The following is a 19980-nucleotide window of genomic DNA, read 5'->3' on the forward strand; positions in this document are numbered from 1 at the left end:
TGCCATACCTCCTGCCACTGCCAAACTCTACTCTGGATGGTGGCTGTTAGGAGTAACAAGGTTTGTACAAATAAAGATATCATGAGAAATCACAACCATTTCAAAACTCTCTCTACAGAACTTCATGAATAGGAAAATAAAAAAGTATATGTGTAAGTGAGTCTACGAAACCTACATAAAAATCCAGAATGAGATTTTCACTCTGCAGCGGAGTGTGCGCTGATATGAAACTTCCTGGCAGATTAAAACTGTGTGCCCGACCGAGACTCGAACTCGGGACCTTTGCCTTTCGCGGGCAAGTGCTCTACCATCTGAGCTACCGAAGCACGACTCACGCCCGGTACTCACAGCTTTACTTTCATATCTGCACACACTCCGCTGCAGAGTGAAAATCTCATTCTGGAAACATCCCCCAGGCTGTGGCTAAGCCATGTCTCCGCTATATCCTTTCTTCCAGGAGTGCTAGTTCTGCAAGGTTCGCAGGAGAGCTTCTGTAAAGTTTGGAAGGTAGGAGACGAGATACTGGCAGAAGTAAAGCTGTGAGTACCGGGCGTGAGTCGTGCTTCGGTAGCTCAGATGGTAGAGCACTTGCCCGCGAAAGGCAAAGGTCCGGAGTTCGAGTCTCGGTCGGGCACACAGTTTTAATCTTCCAGGAAGCTACATAAAAATGACACAACTTTGTTGATGCACGAGCAGTGCACAAACTTCTTTAAGGATATCTATGATCAAAAAAATTCATGACAACATGGGAAGCACAAATTTATGACAATGTGAGATTGTACCTACAGTAAGGAAAGTTGTGGTAGAGGACCAGTACATGACACAAGGAGCCAGTGAGGTGTGGCACATGATGAAGACGAGGTGGAGGCAGGGATGACAAGACAGAAAGGAAACTGTTGTGCGCAGGGTGTGGGGGCCTGGCAGTTCCCCCTTCCCTGCCATCCACACCTCCGCATCATTTTCATCATCTCATTCATTAGAGAGATTTGAGCCCACACAGAGGCTTACTGCTGTGAACTATTCACGACTGGAACAGGACATGGGGAAGTGGCAGTAATACACAAGGTACACCCTGCCACACTCTGCAAGGTGACTTGCGAAATGTAGATGTAGATGTAGATGATGTAGATGCACCACACCTCACCGGCTCCTGTACCCATGTGTCATGTGCCTAGCCCATGCACCTGCCACACTTCCCTCCTGAATTCCTATCCTGCACACCTGCTGCATCACTCAAGAGCTGCTAGCTACCCATCTCTATTCCCTCCTCCTCCTTCCCATGTCTTCCTCCCCCAATCCACCCCACCCAATACAACCCCTACTTCCCCAGTCCAGCTGCTGAACTGCAATCCCAACGTAGTCTGCTCAGCCGGCACAACACCAAGTGCACAGGTTTGGCGTGTGCTGCTTGCGTGCGTGCATGCGTGTGTGTGTGTGTGTGTGTGTGTGTGTGTGTGTGTGTGTGTGTGTGTGCGTGCTTGCGTGCGTGCGTGCGCACGCGTGCAGGCGTGTGTGCAGTGTGCATGTGTGGGATTTGGGGGGGGGGGCAGGGAGAGGCTGCATTTGCACTCCAGCTCATCATCAGCTTTTCGCCGATAGCTAACAAAAAATACCACTCTCTTTTGTATCTGCCTCTTGATGACTCAGTGCTTCTCCTATCTGGAGAGTGGTCTTCTTTTCTTTTCCCCTAAAGCATTATGTGGATGATGCGGAGTTTATTGATGCAGCAAGATGTTGGCTCCAACATCAACCTGTACAGTGGTAGCATGCAGGCATACAGGCCCTCCCCGTAAGCTGGCATAAGACCGTTGAATGAAAATTATGTTGAAAAATAGGGTTTTGTTGACAAAAAATGCAGAATAATTTGGTGTATTGAACTTGGATAAAACTTATTTGCTTTCAGTAAAAAATGTTTTCCGCTGCTTATTGAATGCCCCTCATAGTTACCCCCTAAAAAAAAGCAAACTGTTCTATTTTGAGCACTGTAGATGGTGTAGACCTGGTACTAGGAAGACATGTGATCCACTGATGTACAATATGGCAGTGGAGTGGTGTGCATGTACCGATTGGCTGTCTGGAATCAGTAAAGCAAGATGGGTCGACATGGAGACGTGACAGAATGGTAAAAAGGAACTACAGTGAAACCCTGCTTTTACACTTTTCAAGGGACTTCAAAAAATGGTGCAAGATGTGGAAAATAATATTTTAAGCTGTAAATGTATAGGATACTCCCCCCCCCCCCCCCCTACAGTTTCACACTTTATGTATGTGTATATAATAGGCATCAAAATACTCTTGTCTGGGACTTCTTTATTATCTAATAAAGATTTATTATCTAAAACAAACCACTGATACAATGGGGTCTGACAATTGGGAAGCAGAAACATTTGACTCAGTTTCATATCTCATTACCGATGTTTTTGGAACGCCTGTAGCTGTCACTCATTATTTAAATGATGAAACACTGCATCAGTTCATATTTTTTTATGCTTAGCACAGTACGTTTTGAGAATTTTTCTTGATATTGAGTGCAAATATTTACATAAGTATTTTGTGTGGCGTTTGCATATGTGTTGTTCTGCATCTCTTGAACTGTAGTTGTCTTTTTGCGGTTATCTGGTACTGTGCTCCCTCAGTTATGCAGGAAACCATACACATGCAGACTATGACTCACTTTGTTTTTTTGTGCAACATCACAAAAAATATACACGTAAATATTGCTCTTAACAACAAGAATAAATCCATGGAACACGTTTTGCTCAGCATGAGAATATATGTAATTTGCGCTATGTTTAAACCAAAACCATTTGAACAATGCAAATTGAATAAATGTGTCAAAAAGCACTACAAACGGCCAAAAGACGAAACACATTAAATATGGTTCGACAGTGGTGTGATGATGATTACAGCAAACAACATGATAGATATTAAACTTCCTGGCAAATTAAAACTGTGTGCTGGACCCAGACTCAAACTCGGGACCTTTGCCTTTCGCGGGCAAGTGCTCTACCACCTGAGCTATCCGTGCACGACTCACGTCCCGTCCTCACAGCTTTAATTCTGCAAGGTTAGCAGGAGAGCTTCTGTGAAGTTTGGAAGGTAGGAGATGAGGTACTGGCGGAATTAAAGCTGTGAGGACGGGCCGTGAGTCGTGCACGGGTAGCTCAGTTGGTAGAACACTTGCCCGCGAAAGGCAAAGGTCCCAAGTTCGAGTCTTGGTCCAGCACACAATTTTAATCTGCCAGGAAGTTTCATATCAGCGCACACTCCGCTGTAGAGTGAAAATTTCATTCTATGATAGAAGCAGTTTGTGCACAGCTCATGCACCAACAAAACTGTGCCATTTTTAGGTATGATTCATACACCCACTTACACATATGCTTTCTTATTTTCCTATTCATGAAGTTTTCAGACATGAACTTTGTAATCCCCCCCTCCTTCTGTCTTCCATGTATTGTCCACATTAAACAATGCCCAGTCCAAGTACTTAATAAGCAAAGTATTTTATGAAGATTTGAGATGAGTGAAGATCACAAAAACTTTGAAGTTTACATAGCTTGTCATATTGAGATGGCTCCAGTTCTTCTTGTCTAGGGGTCTGAATCTTGAAGCTGAAAATCTTGTATCATATCCTCATGGTTGGTTTGAACTAAATAAATTTGAAGATTATTTTCCACTGATTTTCTCACATTTTAGTATATCATACAGTGTTTTGATTTTTCACATTGAAAAAGCCAAAATTACATTACATTATTAATTTCAATTATATGCATCCAGAAATAAACAGTACAGGATTGCTTAATTAGTAATAGAAATTTTAAGTGTGCAGGTAGTCATAACTTCAAATGTTTCTAAAAAAAAATTATTTTAACTATACATTCAGAACTACTACTTATCAATTAGAACATTGAAACTAAAATATGTTATAAAGTAATTCATTTTTCATAAATTTTAGCTTGAGATATAGTATACTGTATACAAAATTATATGAAAGTTTTCAGAACAGCAACTGAGATAACATTAACCTATCCAAAATTTGGAAAATAATACTGGTATTGACAACTACTGTTGAGGAAAAGTAATGCTAGAGGAGGATGTCCCGATACAAGTTTAAACTGAAATGGATGTTGTTGTTGTTGTGGTCATCAGTCCTGAGACTGGTTTGATGCAGCTCTCCATGCTACTCTATCCTGTGCAAGCTTCTTCATCTCCCAGTACCTACTGCAGCCTACATCCTTCTGAATCTGCTTAGTGTATTCATCTCTTGGTCTCCCTCTACGATTTTTACCCTCCACGCTGCCCTCCAATGCTAAATTTGTGATCCCTTGATGCCTCAAAACATGTCCTACCAACCGATCCCTTCTTCTAGTCAGGTTGTGCCACAAATTTCTCTTCTCCCCAATCCTATTCAATACCTCCTCATTAGTTACGTGATCTACCCACCTTATCTTCAGCATTCTTCTGTAGCACCACATTTCAAAAGCATCTATTCTCTTCTTGTACAAACTGGTTATCGTCCATGTTTCACTTCCATACATGGCTACACTCCATACAAATACTTTCAGAAACGACTTCCTGACACTTAAATCTATACTCGATGTTAACAAATTTCTCTTCTTCAGAAACGATTTCCTTGCCATTGCCAGTCTACATTTTATATCCTCTCTACTTCGACCATCATCAGTTATTTTGCTCCCTAAATAGCGAAACTCCTTTACTACTTTAAGTGTCTCATTTCCTAATCTAATCCCCTCAGCATCACCCGATTTAACTTGACTACATTCCATTATCCTCATTTTGCTTTTGTTGATGTTCATCTTATATCCTCCTTTCAAGACACTGTCCATTCCGTTCAACTGCTCTTCCAAGTCCTTTGCTGTCTCTGACAGAATTACTATGTCATCGGCGAACCTCAAAGTTTTTACTTCTTCTCCATGAATTTTAATACCTACTCCGAATTTTTCTTTTGTTTCCTTTACTGCTTGCTCAATATACAGATTGAATAACATCGGGGAGAGGCTACAACCCTGTCTCACTCCTTTCCCAACCACTGCTTCCCTTTCATGCCCCTCGACTCTTATAACTGCCATCTGGTTTCTGTACAAATTGTAAATAGCCTTTCGCTCCCTGTATTTTACCCCTGCCACCTTCAGAATTTGAAAGAGAGTATTCCAGTTAACGTTGTCAAAAGCTTTCTCTAAGTCTACAAATGCTAGAAACGTAGGTTTGCCTTTTCTTAATCTTTCTTCTAAGATAAGTCGTAAGGTTAGTATTGCCTCACGTGTTCCAACATTTCTACGGAATCCAAACTGATCTTCCCCGAGGTCCGCTTCTACCAGTTTTTCCATTTGTCTGTAAAGAATTCGCATTAGTATTTTGCAGCTGTGACTTATTAAACTGATAGTTCGGTAATTTTCACATCTGTCAACACCTGCTTTCTTTGGGATTGGAATTATTATATTCTTCTTGAAGTCTGAGGGTATTTCGCCTGTCTCATACATCTTGCTCACCAGATGGTAGAGTTTTGTCATGACTGGCTCTCCCAAGGCCATCAGTAGTTCTAATGGAATGTTGTCTACTCCCGGGGCCTTGTTTTGACTCAGGTCTTTCAGTGCTCTGTCAAACTCTTCACGCAGTATCGTATCTCCCATTTCATCTTCATCTACATCCTCTTCCATTTCCGTAATATTGTCCTCAAGTACATCGCCCTTGTATAAACCCTCTATATACTCCTTCCACCTTTCTGCCTTCCCTTCTTTGCTTAGAACTGGGTTGCCATCTGAGCTCTTGATATTCATACAAGTGGTTCTTTTCTCTCCAAAGGTCTCTTTAATTTTCCTGTAGGCAGTATCTATCTTACCCCTAGTGAGACAAGCCTCTATATCCTTACATTTGTCCTCTAGCCATCCCTGCTTAGCCATTTTGCACTTTCTGTCGATCTCATTTTTGAGATGTTTGTATTCTTTTTTGCCTGCTTCATTTACTGCATTTTTATATTTTCTCCTTTCATCAATTAAATTCAATATTTCTTCTGTTACCCAAGGATTTCTATTAGCCCTCGTCTTTTTACCTACTTGATCCTCTGATGCCTTCACTACTTCATCCCTCAGAGCTACCCATTCTTCTTCTACTGTATTTCTTTCCCCCATTCCTGTCAATTGTTCCCTTATGCTCTCCCTGAAACTCTCTACAACCTCTGGTTCTTTCAGTTTATCCAGGTCCCATCTCCTTAAATTCCCACGTTTTTGCAGTTTCTTCAGTTTCAATCTGCAGTTCATAACCACTAGATTGTGGTCAGAATCCACATCTGCCCCTGGAAATGTCTTACAATTTAAAACCTGGTTCCTAAATCTCTGTCTTACCATTATATAATCTATCTGATACCTTTTAGTATCTCCAGGATTCTTCCAGGTATACATCCTTCTTTTATGATTCTTGAACCAAGTGTTAGCTATGATTAAGTTATGCTCTGTGCAAAATTCTACAAGGCAGCTTCCTCTTTCATTTCTTCCCCCCAATCCATATTCACCTACTATGTTTCCTTCTCTCCCTTTTCCTACTGACGAATTCCAGTCACCCATGACTATTAAATTTTCGTCTCCCTTCACTACCTGAATAATTTCTTTTATCTCGTCATACATTTCATCAATTTCTTCATCATCTGAAATGGATATAAAGGCTAAATGTACAGGGTGGCGCATGAAATGTGTTACCATTTTGTTTTTGAATATAAACTTTATTGTCAATACGATCTGAAAGGAACATATACTACAATGAAGAGCCGTTCATGGATATTTGTTCTAATGCAGCACATGCTCAATATGTCCACCACTTCATTTCCTAACTTCCTTCAAACAAACACTGAAGTTAGTGATTACCCTACGGCACATGTCTTCTGTAATTTCACTGCAAGCTTGAAGAATAAGTCTTCTGAGCTCCATTAAATCACGTGGACCTTTTGGGAAAATTTTTTCCTTTAGGTACCCCCAAAGAAAAAAGTCATATGGATTGAGGTCTGTACTGTTGGGGTGGGGGTGGGGTGGGGGGGGGGGGGGGCAATTTTGTCTGTCATTGAAGCGACATGGAAACCTGAGTGAAATGATCCGCATGTCGAAATGCTCGTGTAAAAACTCCAACACAGTGTTTGCAGTATGTGGCCTTGCTCCATCTTGCATGAACCACTGCGTGTTTTAGGGCAAGGCAGTAGCAAGAAGCTGTGGAATGAAGCTATTGCGAAGCATGCTCAAATAACGCTCGCGGTTCACAGTTTCTTCAAAGAAAAAGGGTCCAATAAGTCCGTGACTGGAAATTGCTGCCCACGCTGTAATTCTCGGAGCATAATGTTGTCGTTCATGAAGCACTTGTGGGTTTTCAGTGGCCCAAAAGCGTACATTTTGTTTGTTAACATCACCATCTAAATGAAAATGCGTCTCGCCTGAAATCCAAACGTTGTTGAGAGTTTATTCCCTATCCTCCGCCCACTGAGCAAACAGTAGTCTCTGCTGCTTGTGTTCTTCAGTGAGCTTCTGTGCACAGGTCATCTTGTATGGTCTGGATATTCTCAGTTGCACTGCTGCCTTTCTTCACGATTTCCCGGGACTTCTCTGTACACCAACTTGTACCGCTTCAGTATTCTCCAGCAAACAAACAAGTTTAGGCCGAGGTCTCTTTGCTTCCAATACTGTTCCTTCCTGTACAAATTTATTGTACAACCTGTGGATGGTCTTCTTGCAAGGGACGCATCGTGTGTTAAACTGTTGTCGAAAATGCCTCTGTGTTACAACAAGGCTTTTCGTTTCATGAAAAAGTAACACAATTGCCGATCGTTGCTGCGTCGTCAGTCTTCCATTGTCAGCCATTGCGGCTTACTAGTCTTCTAGCGGCAGTGTCGTGAATTACACGTCATTTCGTAACTCATTTGTTTTTCCAAGCTCCGCTGGTACTGCTGTAGAGATCCCAGCGGGATATGTAATGTGCGTCGTAAATTGTGGAAGAAACAATTCATAACACATTTCGTGCGCCACCCTGTAGCTTATTTTACCATGAAAACACACTTATGAAACTCAAGAAATCTTCTTTCCTGCTTTTTTTCATGATTGGTACATAGTCTCTTTGCTGTGTTTTATCTATCCAAAATATTAACTATTTGTCCTCATCATATTAATTCCTTAGCATTATTGATAGGCTTCTGTTTAACTATAATTCTTTATTTAGAACCAGTAACGAAAAGAATGATGGGAAAGTGTTTCTTTGTTGTCATAGCTGAGAATAACTTTACCAATTAATTCCCACAGGTACCAGTGACAGTCCTAAGCTATGGGGTAGCATTGGGTCAGAACTGAGTTCAGGTTCACCTCAGGCGGGCTTCTCTTCTTCCAGGGTAAGATTTTCAGTGAAGTAATTCAATCAATAAATAGTAAATACATGTACATTTTTGCTTTACTTGCAGCAGTTGATTATTATATTTATATCTATGTGGCTCCAAGTGCTTTTAGAAAATCTGTCAGATTTGCATCTGATAATTACATAGCTAAAAGTAATATTCTGTTACTTCAGAATGAATGTTAATTTTTGGGAAATAAAAACAGCAACCAGTTGCCAGTTTCTGAGGCATGTGTGTTTGAAGCAGGCTAGTGTAAACACATAGATAAAAAATAATGAGGGGATCATTCAAAACATTCTGACAAATCCCAAGGGCGATCTGTTTTCTGGGACAGTTTTGAGTGCAACTATTTAGCATTACTAATGTTAAGTATATCTCTGCGAGATTTAGCAGAATGTGTGACTTTACAAGCCATTGATATGAGGGTAGTTAGCCAGTCACAGCACAAGATGGGATATGTATTGGAGAGACTTTCAGTGTAGTTTTTGAGTAACAGGATGTAACTAAAGAGGATTGGTATAATCAGACAGTGGAAACTCTAGGTAAGAATATCAATAATATAGGAAAAGACAGATTACTACTTACTGTAAAGATAACATGCTAGGTTGCAGACAGGCACAATTAAAGAGACACTTACACATAAGCCTTCGGCTTCAGCTTTCGTCGGAAAAAGAGAACCACACACCATTCATTTACACAAGCAAGCACAGCTCACACATACATGACTGCCAAACTTGGAGTTGACAGTTTTATGTGCATGAGTTATGGTGCTTGTGTGAATGAATGGTGTGTGGTTCTCTTTTTCCAATGAAGCCTGAGGCCCAAAAGCTTATGTGTAAGTGTTTTATAATTGTGCCTGTCTGTAACCTAGTGTGTTATCTTTATGGTAAGTAGTAATCTGTCTTTTCCTATATTGTTGAGGATTGGGAAAAGATTGTCTATATGCATCTACAGCTAGGAATAAGTATTGCTTCTTGCTCATCATACATCAGAATAAGTGGTGGTTCTTGCAAATGTGTACATTATACTGAATAACAGCTCAAACTGTCTGGAACAGTGGACACCCTGTATCACTTATTGTTGAATACTGTATGGTGTATAATTTTTCGTGATTTATGGTACACGATAGTTCCTGAAATCTTTTTGGTGATTCTATCCTGCAAAGACTTCTGAGTTATGATGAAAGAATATGTGACTGAAACACATGAAATGGTAATGCACGTAAAATATGCAGACAGAACAAGCATAAGTGAGGGTTTGGATTTTGAGACAAACAGTTATTAACTTAACAGTAGAAGGTTGAAAACAGACAATTATAAATGTATGTGTGTGTGTGTGGTTTTTTGGGGGGGGGGAGGGGATGTTTTTCATGGTTATAAAGAAATTGGTATGCTTCATAGAAAAAATTGGAGTTACTTTTCAGCTTTAGTAGACACTTAATTTTAGAAGTATGAAATTGTTTTTGAATCTTATGCAAGAAAGTTTTGTCATCTAATGCTTGCTGATGTTTTAAATTTTATGTTGAGTTTGCATGTCTGTGAGTTGCTATTTATAGATGTACTCACAAAATTTAAATGAGATGCATTTTACCTTTGAATATTGGTGGCATGAATATTAGTGGAATCAAATCCCCATAGACACTGACATTACTTACCTCAGAGTCTTCTTAAGACAGACATGAAGATCTTTCTTCAGACACACACTACTGTTTTGAAATAGTGGAACACCAGGACCGAGAGATGTGATCACAGTGAAATTTACTCCATTGATTAGGTACATGACACTTCATAAATGATTAGCATTACAGGCCTGTGCGTGCACTGTGACTGTGGAAATTCAGGATGAAATAGCACTACCATATGCTGCAATCAGATCCACTAGATATTGTGGGGTGGAATGAAACAGTGCTCGAATATGCTGCTGGGGACTACTCTATCACGCGACTTGTAGGCACATTATCATGCTGCTTGTAGGCGCATCCACGGAGCATCAGCTGTGGTTGAGGAGTAGCTGAATGAACAAGTTGGTGACCGACCGTATCCCAGATGTGTTCGATGGGTGACATGTCAAGTGAACTGGCGAGCCAGGGGAGAGTGGTACCCATCATTCTTCTAAGACGACTTGCACATTCCTTGCCACATGCAGCTGGGCATTGTCCTTCTGAAATATGGCATGTAGAACAGCATGCAGGAGGGGCAGCACTTCAAGCTGTAAAACCTCACTGATGTAGCAATAGCTGTTCAGACTGCACTCAAGATGTAGGAGGCGAACTGGCATGTTATAGGCAGTGGTGCCCCAACCTATCACACTAGGCATTTGACGCTATGCCGCTCAACAGTACAGTCTGTTTGATTTTGTTGCACAATGGTGGTGTCAAACATGTATGCAGCCATTTCTGTAGGACAAGTTGAGGTGGGACTGTCTGAAAACATTACATTTTTCCAGCATGCCAATGACAGTGTTCATCTGCCCATTGCAGTCAGTGGCGATGGTGGATTCTGGTTAGTGGAAGCTGATGCAGTGGCACGTGTGCCACTAGTCCAGCCCGAGTTCTCGAATGTCATGCTGACACTGTGGATCATTCTGTTCAGTCCTTTACGATCAAACAAAGAAGATGGTGGTCATCTTGTACTGTGGTCACATTGTTTTGTCCAGTACACTATTGACACTGTGTACGGCCCTCTTTGCTCCATGGTTACACATACTACTCTCTGTTGATGCAGCATGCCCTATGTGAGCTGCAGTGTCACGGAACAAAACACCCGCCTCCTAGAGATCAATCATTCCACCCCATTTGAATGCTTTTGCATGCCGATACTCCACTCTTTGATGTCGGTGAGGCATAGCTGCACCGCTTAGTACAGCAGCTCTGTGCTGATTGAATGTTGTGTCACACAAAAGAGGGCACTGTTGGCCTAACTGCACGTCTCTTCTCTGCCATCTAAATCATTTATTATGGTTCCTCTGTATACAATTCACTATGAAGTAGCATTGATTGAGCAATTTCACATTTAGCAGTTTGAGGCAGAATTCACATATGTATTAGCATTTATTATAAATGCAAATTTTTCAGGTCCATAGCTATTGGAAATATTGTTGGAATGTAGGACAAGAATAACTTTGCTTAAGAGTCACACACAGGGTGAACAGTCTTTGCATGAAATTTTGAGTACAATAATTTTGGTATTGGGTCGTGTTGTTATAAAACACTACAGCAACTAAATTGCTGGTGTTTTGACTCACCTGCTGCGGTCCTCTTCTGGGCGGTTAACTTCAGTCTCTACATGAACCTGTCATAGGTGACACTATAATTAAAGAAACATGATGATTCATTTGATAAACTCCATTCAAGCTTTATTGTCACACAACGGAGATGGACAGAAATGTCACTAATTACTGTAGTACAATATATATTGTCTGCAAAGCAAGCATTCCTTAGAGCATGTAAACTAGTCCTGAAATTCTTGTGCTTGGGTTTTATTAGACTTCAGCTGGGATAACTTTTTGATCTGTTTTCATTCAGAGCAAAGTATTTTAAATAATTTACATAACCTTTTCTTCTAAAAGACTTTCGATAAGTGTCATCTTATCACCAAAATAGTTCAACAAGAAGTCAGAATGATTGGCAAGTACATACCTTCAGGAGGCGAAATTCAAGTACTGCTGATACGTGTACAAAACCACAAAATAACTGTCCTTGTTTATCAGTTTGTGGTTGCTACCCTGTCTTTCATTTCCATCATTGGATTATGTTTCTCAAACTGGTCATCAGTAGCTCCGTATCTTTCTTGACGACGTGGGTTGCATCAGCCAGTTACTGTTTGGATTTTAAAATTTGCTTTATTCTTGTTATAGAGAACAAATTTCAAAATTTAGGAAATTTGTACTTGCTGTAACCTGTGATACAAGTGTATGTTACATTCACAGTATCAGTACGAAATAAGTTTCTTGATTTAATGGTATATGTCAATTGAGTCGAGGGTGACACTGAGTCATTTAAACTGCAGCAAATTATCATTCTTATTAAATTAGACATGGTTTTCAAATATTTGCTCTTTGCAATTGTTTCAGAATCCTACGGAGGAGTCTCCACGTCCAGGTGATCATAAATCGTCCCTGCTCCAGAAATTGCTGTCGGAATGAAAGCATGGTCAGAGCGGTGAAGATAGACTCAGGGAGACATGAGGTGCTACAATCCGAGCCTTGACGTGGGAGTGCGGATTTCTAAGTGTTTATCGCGCACTGCCACATGTTGGCTGGAGGCACAGTTCCACAGCAGACTGCTGGGTGGGGAAAAGTGGAGTAGAGGAGTGCTGGAGAACAGGAAAAGACAAAAGTGCTCTGTTTACTGATGCTCAACGGAAGCAGTGAAGCAGGAAGAGAAACGTGTTCACCCAAGCATTTTTATTTGCTTTAATAAAGTGCATTGGTATTGATTAGTTCTATTTTAATATTTTTTCTCATTAAGAAATCAGTGACTGTTTTTATGAAATAAATTTGTATATTGAGAGTAAGAAATTAGAAATAATACTGCCACACTGTATTACAAAGGTGTACATCAAGCCTTCCGTGCTGCACTCTTCCATTTTTGTGCCCTTCCCCTTCACCCTTAAAAATATAAATAAATGAAAGAAAAATATTTTAATCTTAAAATCAGTGTATGTCTGTGACTGGCTGTCATCTTCTGAATGTTTGCAGTGCACAGTATTGTTTCAGTGAAAAATATTCATGTCTAACTTGTGCAGCCCATGGAAGATGTAATGTGAACCATTTCTATGCCTTGACTAGTTTCAAAATATGTTTCTTTTAGGGATATTATAATTTTCTGATACTATAAAATGCAAAGGGCATAACTTCTTGGAACATTACTTTTATCTTTATTATTACTCAATTGGTAAAAGTAATTTAAGTCTCATTTTTTTGGTGTAGGTAGCAGTGATAAAATTTATCATCATGCTTTCTTTGTAAGTGCTACTTTAGGCAGTTTACTGATCAGTTGGGCTCTAGATCAAGTGCACTGACATAAATGGGTTGCATTTGTTACAGACATGTGAAAATTATTTTTTCTACTGGCAATTTATGGTACTATTTAAGGAAAACTCCAGTTCTGTTTATTGTTTCATAAATTTCTGTAAATTAAATTGTGTGTGCAACACTTATCATTTTTGTTTAACAGAAGGTTTAAATAAAGTCACATACTGCTAGTTAATTTCAAGGGGGAAAATTGCCTATACTGTGCATATACTGTGGCTTTTATTTTGGGGTAATCAGTTCTGAGGCGTAGTTTTATTTAACTCTGTCCAGAGGCATTGACCTGTTGATTAATGTTATTCCCAATGGTTTTATAAATAGAAGTTGCTATGCGATAACAGCAACAATACTTTTATAATAAAATAATTTATTTATTTGCATCATGTTTCACTTTCTGTAAATAAGTACTTTGTTGAGCCTTTCTGTGATTTACAGTGGAATCCACAATTCTGTAGCAAATGGCATTATACCAAATGAGTTTCAGACATGGATGTTGACATTTCTTTGAAGAACGTAATTAATGCATTTAGTTTTGAAAGTTTTACCTTTGATTCATCCATGGGGAAAAGGCAAATTAAAGCAAAAATTAATTTTGTGAAGAAATGTTAAACTTTTTACTATATATGTCTCTCAAGATTTTATATGAACTCATCACATTTAGAAATGAACTATTCTGTGTAGTGTGTTAAAACTAATGTAGCAGTTTCATACTTGTCATTATTTGTTGTCTTAATAACTGTAATCCCACTACAAATTTCAGCACTCTCCCTTTCCCTTTTCTACGGCATCCTCAAGCTCTTGCTGTTGGAAAGTCTGTTGTTATGTGATGATGAAGTACAAAGTTGTTTGTTACAGTTATTCTGTGTGTTATTCTGCACTCTTGCTCTTCAAAATTGCAGCAGATAGGCACATGTAGATTAAAATGTGTGGTTTTTCCACCATATTTTTAAACACGTAGGAGTTGATGTAGATGATGGAACTGGGAAACTCTGTGACATTTTGTCAAGAGTGTATTTTTCTGTGAGCAAATGTGCAATTATCTTTTGTACTTGAGGTTGTGAACTATGGACTGAGGGAGTTTAGCCGCACTGTTCTGCTGAAACTGAACAACATTTCATGGTAACAATGCCTCTGCAGCAGTTGTTTTTGTTGTTATTGTTGTTGTTGTAATTATGAAACCAAAGCATGAATGTAAATGGTGTACAGAAGATTTAGATAAAATAAGGGTATGTAGTTAGAATTTGGGAAACCTTCACCTTTCTCCCCCTATCCTAACCATCTCACGTGCCTCATCCTTCCCTCTCATTCTGCAACTCTCTTTGTTTCACACTCTCTTTTCCTGTTTGTTGATCTCTCTTTGTCTTTCTGTCTATGTCTTTAAGCTTAGGAAGATAAGGGATTCGTCTACATACCGAAGATAGTCAACAAAACAACTGAACTGCACCTGTAGATGTTGACAATAGGTAGGCTGTTTCAGATAGATGAAGAATCACCTACATCAGAATGTAAATTTGGTTAATATTTTTGTATACATATTCTTGAAACAGTCCAACACCAGTGAGTCAGCTCAGTGTGCGGAAGATGTTATTTTTACTCGCTCGCTTGGTTGTTACTAGCTGAGCACATGCGTGTAAAAAGAGATTGCTGTTTATAACTTTATGTGTAATTACAATACGTATTATTCTTATTATTGCAAATTATGATAAAAATAATATTGTAAACTCCTCTTTCGTAACTTGGTTATATGTAATTGTTCATTTTGTGTTGTGCAGGAAAGTGGCATGTAATAAGAGTGCCCCTTTCAGCAGAATGTACTTTGGATTTATTAAAGAGAAAAGTTGATATTTAATTACTAAATGGAGAATATATAAATATGTACATAGGAATTATTTACCTCGGTTGTATCATGTGTACACTGCTTTCGTGCAGTATTTCGGTTACTCTTCTCTGTTATTAGGAATTGCTTCCGTGGTTGCATTCACTGTCCTTATATTGTTATAAATTTTCCTCTGTTAGTTAATGTGTTAAAATATTTTCCCATTGTGTTCACATCCCATGAGGTGTCATTTCCATTCTGGTCAATTTTAATTCAACTTTTCTGGACATGTGATTTAAATGTGTGCACGCACACGTGTAACATTATTTGAAGTTCCTGTAGATGATTTGTACATACATGTTTTTATTTTTGAAAGTGCTGTTCTGTAGTGAAAAAAAGATTATTTACCAAAATTGATTTTGAAAAGTCTAATTTGAGATGAGCTCATTTAGATATTACTTTGTTACCTGGCATTGTAAACCTGATGTGTATGCTGTTTTGTATATGAATTTCTAGAAACAGTACTCATGTTTTTAGTTTTTGCAAGACATATGTAGAGAGGCCAAGGAAAAGACTTTCTGCAGTGGGATTTTTATTAGTTATTATTAATAAATTTGATAACAATAAAGTATTGTTTTTCAAATAAGATTTTTGTGAAGGTGTTATTTGGTAAGTTCATTACAGAAACTTTCCTCTAAATGCCGCCACTATTCATTCCAAATAAAAATAACTTGGGTTTCAGGAAAAGGTAAAAGTACTTAGCATAGAATTCAGGCTATGTATAAACAAAGGTAAGGCAAAATTAATGGAGAGTAGCAGAAAAGAAAATTTGCACTTGCTTGATATAAAAACTGGGGAAGGTGTGATACTAGAAGTAGTGAAACAGCTCTACTGTAGAAAAACTAAGATTACATGAGGATGAGTGGGAGACACAAGATGTAGATTGGTACAGGTGAAGAAAGCTTTTTATCCATGAAAGAGCAGTATTAGTGGTGATTATTCAGATGGGATTGAGGAAGAAATTAATTGTTCATTTTCTTGGGCCTCCACTTTAGTTAATCTGCAACTGAAAGACTTGGTAAATTGGAACAATACCTGGGCAAATAAAGGTTAAAAATCTGTAAAACATTATTGAGTATGTTGGATATAGGAGGTATGCAGGAAAATGGATTAGAGTATTTATAATGTTCATTCAACCAGAGTAATAGTGAAGAGTAAAACAAGTCCATAACATGTTACTTACAAAAGAACTGATATACTGATTTTGTTCTTGCCATAGATCCTAAGGTAAATGGTGCAAAGGATGTAGAATTTTTTCAATTGCAAATTAGCACAAAATTTACCACAAGCCTGCAAATGTGTATGTATTAAAGTGAGAGACATAATTCTTTTGCTACTGTAGGAAACACTATCAAAAGAAAACGGTTTACAGTGCTTAATTACACAGATCATCCAACAATCAGTTGGGAAAGTGACAGTTTTGTAGATGGTGGCCTTAGCAACAGATACTGTTAAACATTACTGAAGGCATTCTCAAGAAGAATCTGAAATGAAATGAGCGTATGGCATCATTGACTGGGAGGGCCCCTATCTGGGGAAGTTCAACTGCTAAGTGCAAGTCTTATTTCATTCGACGCCACACTGGGCGACTTGCGTGCTGGGATGGAGAACAACCTAGAAGAGATTGTTCGAAAGGCTACTCATGATAGAAATATATTGGATCTAATGGCAGCAAATATACCTGACCAGACAGTTGTAGTAACAGTGATTACCAAAATACAAAAGGCAGCTAAAATAGGATGATTTCTATTTTCAGGCAAGCTAGGTAAAGAGGCAGTAGTATCATATGTCAGTAAGGAACACAAAACTGTTAGTTCTGGAGAGGAGCATGTAGAAGATCAGGTTTAGAGGAATAGTTGACAATGCACATGAGAGATATGTATACAGTAGAACAGTGTGTGATGGGAGGATAACCCCCCCCCCCCCCTCCCCATCATGGTATACAGTCACTATAAGGAAACTTCTAAAGAAACGGACTTCTGCATCATACACGTAAAACAAAGCAGGGTGCTAGAGATAGGAGATGTTGAATAATACACATCTGGCTGTCAAGAGGGCAATGTGTGAAGCCTCCAGTGACTGTTGTAGCAGAGTATTGTCAAATGCTGTTTCATAAAATCCAAATAAATTCTGGTTGTGTGTAAAGTAGCACCAAAGTTAGTGTCCAACAGAAATTGAGAACAGCAAAGTAAAAACAGAAATGCTTAACTCTGTTTTCAAAAGTTCCTTTACAAAGGAAAATACAGGGGTATTGCACCAGTTTAATTCTCGCACCACTGCAGATGTAAGCAATACAAATGTTAATGTCAGTGGTGTTGAGAAACAATTGCATCCACTAAAAGTGAACAAAGCCATTGGGCCCAATGGAATCCCTATCAGAGTCTGTACAGAATTTGCAGTTGTGTTAGCCCATAAATTCCTCAGACAAAAAACTATGCCCAGTAGTTGGAAGAAAGCACAATTCACACCAATCTACAAGACAGATAGCTGAGATGGTCAGCAGAACTACCAGTCAATAACCATGGCATCATTTTGTTGCAGAATCTTAGATCTTGTGCTGAGCTTGTATGTAATGACATATCTCAAAAAGAATTATCTTCACGATGCCAACCAGCACGGATTCCAAAAACATCAATCATGTGAAACCCAACTGGTGCTTTCCTTACATGACATCCCAAAAGCCATAGATCAAGGTAGTCAGATAGATGCAGTAGTTCTCAATTTCTGAAAAGCATTTGACTCAGTAGACTGATTACCATAGCAGTCTGGTCCCTTTAATCCCACAAACCACGTTTGACTCAGTACCACATTTATACTTAATATTTAGAAGAACTGTCATATTGGGTGGTAAGTGAAATTTGTGACTGGTTTGAAGATTTTTTGGTGGGGAGGATGCAAAAAGTTCTCTTGGATTTAGATTCGTCAACAGATGTAGCAGCAACTTCATATTTGTCCAGGGAAGTGTGTTGGAATCCTTACTGTTCATGGTGTATATTCATGACCTCGCAGACAATATTAACAGGAGCCTCAGACTTTTCACCAATGATGCAGGTATCTATAATGAAATACTGTCTGATAAAAGCTGCACAAAATATCCAGTCTGATCTTGATAAGATTTCAAAATGGTGCAAACGCTGTCAATTTGTTCTGATTGTTCAAAAATTTAATATAGCTCACATTTCAAAATGAAAGAAATGTAACAGCTTATGACTACAATATCAAGGAGTAGCAGTTGGAATAGATCATCTTGTACAAATACCTCAGAACAACACTTCATATGGATATGAAATAGAATGATCATGTTAGCTCAGTCATAGGTAAAGCAGACATCAGTTCAATGGTAGAATACTAGGGAAATGCAATTGGTCTGCAAAGGAGAGTGTGTACAAATCACTCGTGCAACTCGTCCTAGATTTTTGTGCAAATCTATGGGACCCATATCAAATAGGAGTAATGAGGAATATTGAATGAATACAGAGAAAGCAGCAAGAGAGGTCAAGGTTCGTTTAACCTGTAGAAAGAGTTTCACAGAGATGCTGAAGGATCTGAAGTGGCAGACACTTGAAAGCAGATGCATCCATCCTGAGAAAACCTACTTACAAAGTTTCAAGACCTGTCTTTAAATAATGACTCTAGGAAAATACTACAACCCCTATGTATTACTCCCACAGGTATTGTGTGCACAAGATTAAATTAACTACAGTGTCTGTAGAGCCATTTAAGCAAATAATTCTTCCTGCACTCCATATGTGAGTGGAATGGGAAAAAGCCCTAATAATTGGTGCAATGTGGAGTTCCCTCTGCCATGCAGTTCACAGTGATTTGTAGAGTATGGATGTAAAGGTAGATTGAATTACTGTGCTTACCAGTTACCTGGATATTAAGGTTTTCTGTGATTTCCCTAAATCACTCCTGGCAAATCCGGGATGGTTCCTTTGAAAGGGCATGGCCGACTTCCTTCCCCATCCTTCCCTAATCCGATGAGACCGATGACCTCGCTGTTTGGTCTCTTCCCCCAAACAACCCGATCTAACCCTGGATATTACATAGAGCTTACATTAGATAATATATTTATCCGTTGGTTCTACTAATTAAGACTATAATGTGGTGTATCAATAAAACCTTTTGGCTTCTCACCAACTTTTTGTGATTTCCAGCAAGTTATTTAAATCTGTATTTCTGAGTAATAGACAATTTCTCGAGCAATGTTAGTGATTTTAAACTGTTATTTAGATTGTTCTGTTCTTAGAACTGAGCTATTTGTTTGAATAAATGTTGAATTGCTTCAATAAATATGCTTAGAAGATGAAGTTAGGATACTTAGTTCTTCGGGCAGGTTTCTGTAGATTACCCCCAAGATATGACACTGGATGACATAGAAAGAAAGTTTGCAAAATATTTCAACATTTTATCCTTTACATCATCTTAATCAGACAAAATTTGCCCTGCATTATAAAGATTGTTTGGATATATCAGTAATTCTGTGGGAACCTCCCAAATTAATTTACTGTTAAGTTATAATCCTCAAAATTTAATACTGTCAATCTCCTCTATCTGCATGTCTCTTATTTTACGTATGTTTTGGGTGGGAACCTCTTGCAGTTTGTGAACTATATATAGTGAGTTTTTTCCAGGTTTAATCTCAATTAAATGGCTAGAAACTATTTAGTAACATCTGTTAAAATTTTCT

The 19980-nt window shown here is 38.8% G+C and overlaps 1 protein-coding gene across 2 annotated transcripts in view; it reads left to right on the top strand.

Moving 5' to 3' along the window:
• LOC126260108 (nuclear receptor coactivator 3) overlaps positions 1–15876 on the top strand; it is a 319207-nt gene extending 303331 nt beyond the window's left edge. For both annotated transcript variants that reach the window (XM_049957341.1, XM_049957340.1), the window contains exons 21-22: positions 8295–8380; positions 12455–15876. In XM_049957341.1, the coding sequence (XP_049813298.1) occupies positions 8295–8380; positions 12455–12526 (158 nt within the window). In that variant the 3' untranslated portion in view covers positions 12527–15876. The remainder of the gene's footprint in view (positions 1–8294; positions 8381–12454) is intronic.
• Positions 15877–19980: the final 4104 nt, after the last annotated feature.

Source organism: Schistocerca nitens, chromosome 5 (genome assembly GCF_023898315.1).
Source record: "Schistocerca nitens isolate TAMUIC-IGC-003100 chromosome 5, iqSchNite1.1, whole genome shotgun sequence".
In the NCBI taxonomy this organism is placed as follows: Eukaryota; Metazoa; Arthropoda; class Insecta; order Orthoptera; family Acrididae; genus Schistocerca; species Schistocerca nitens.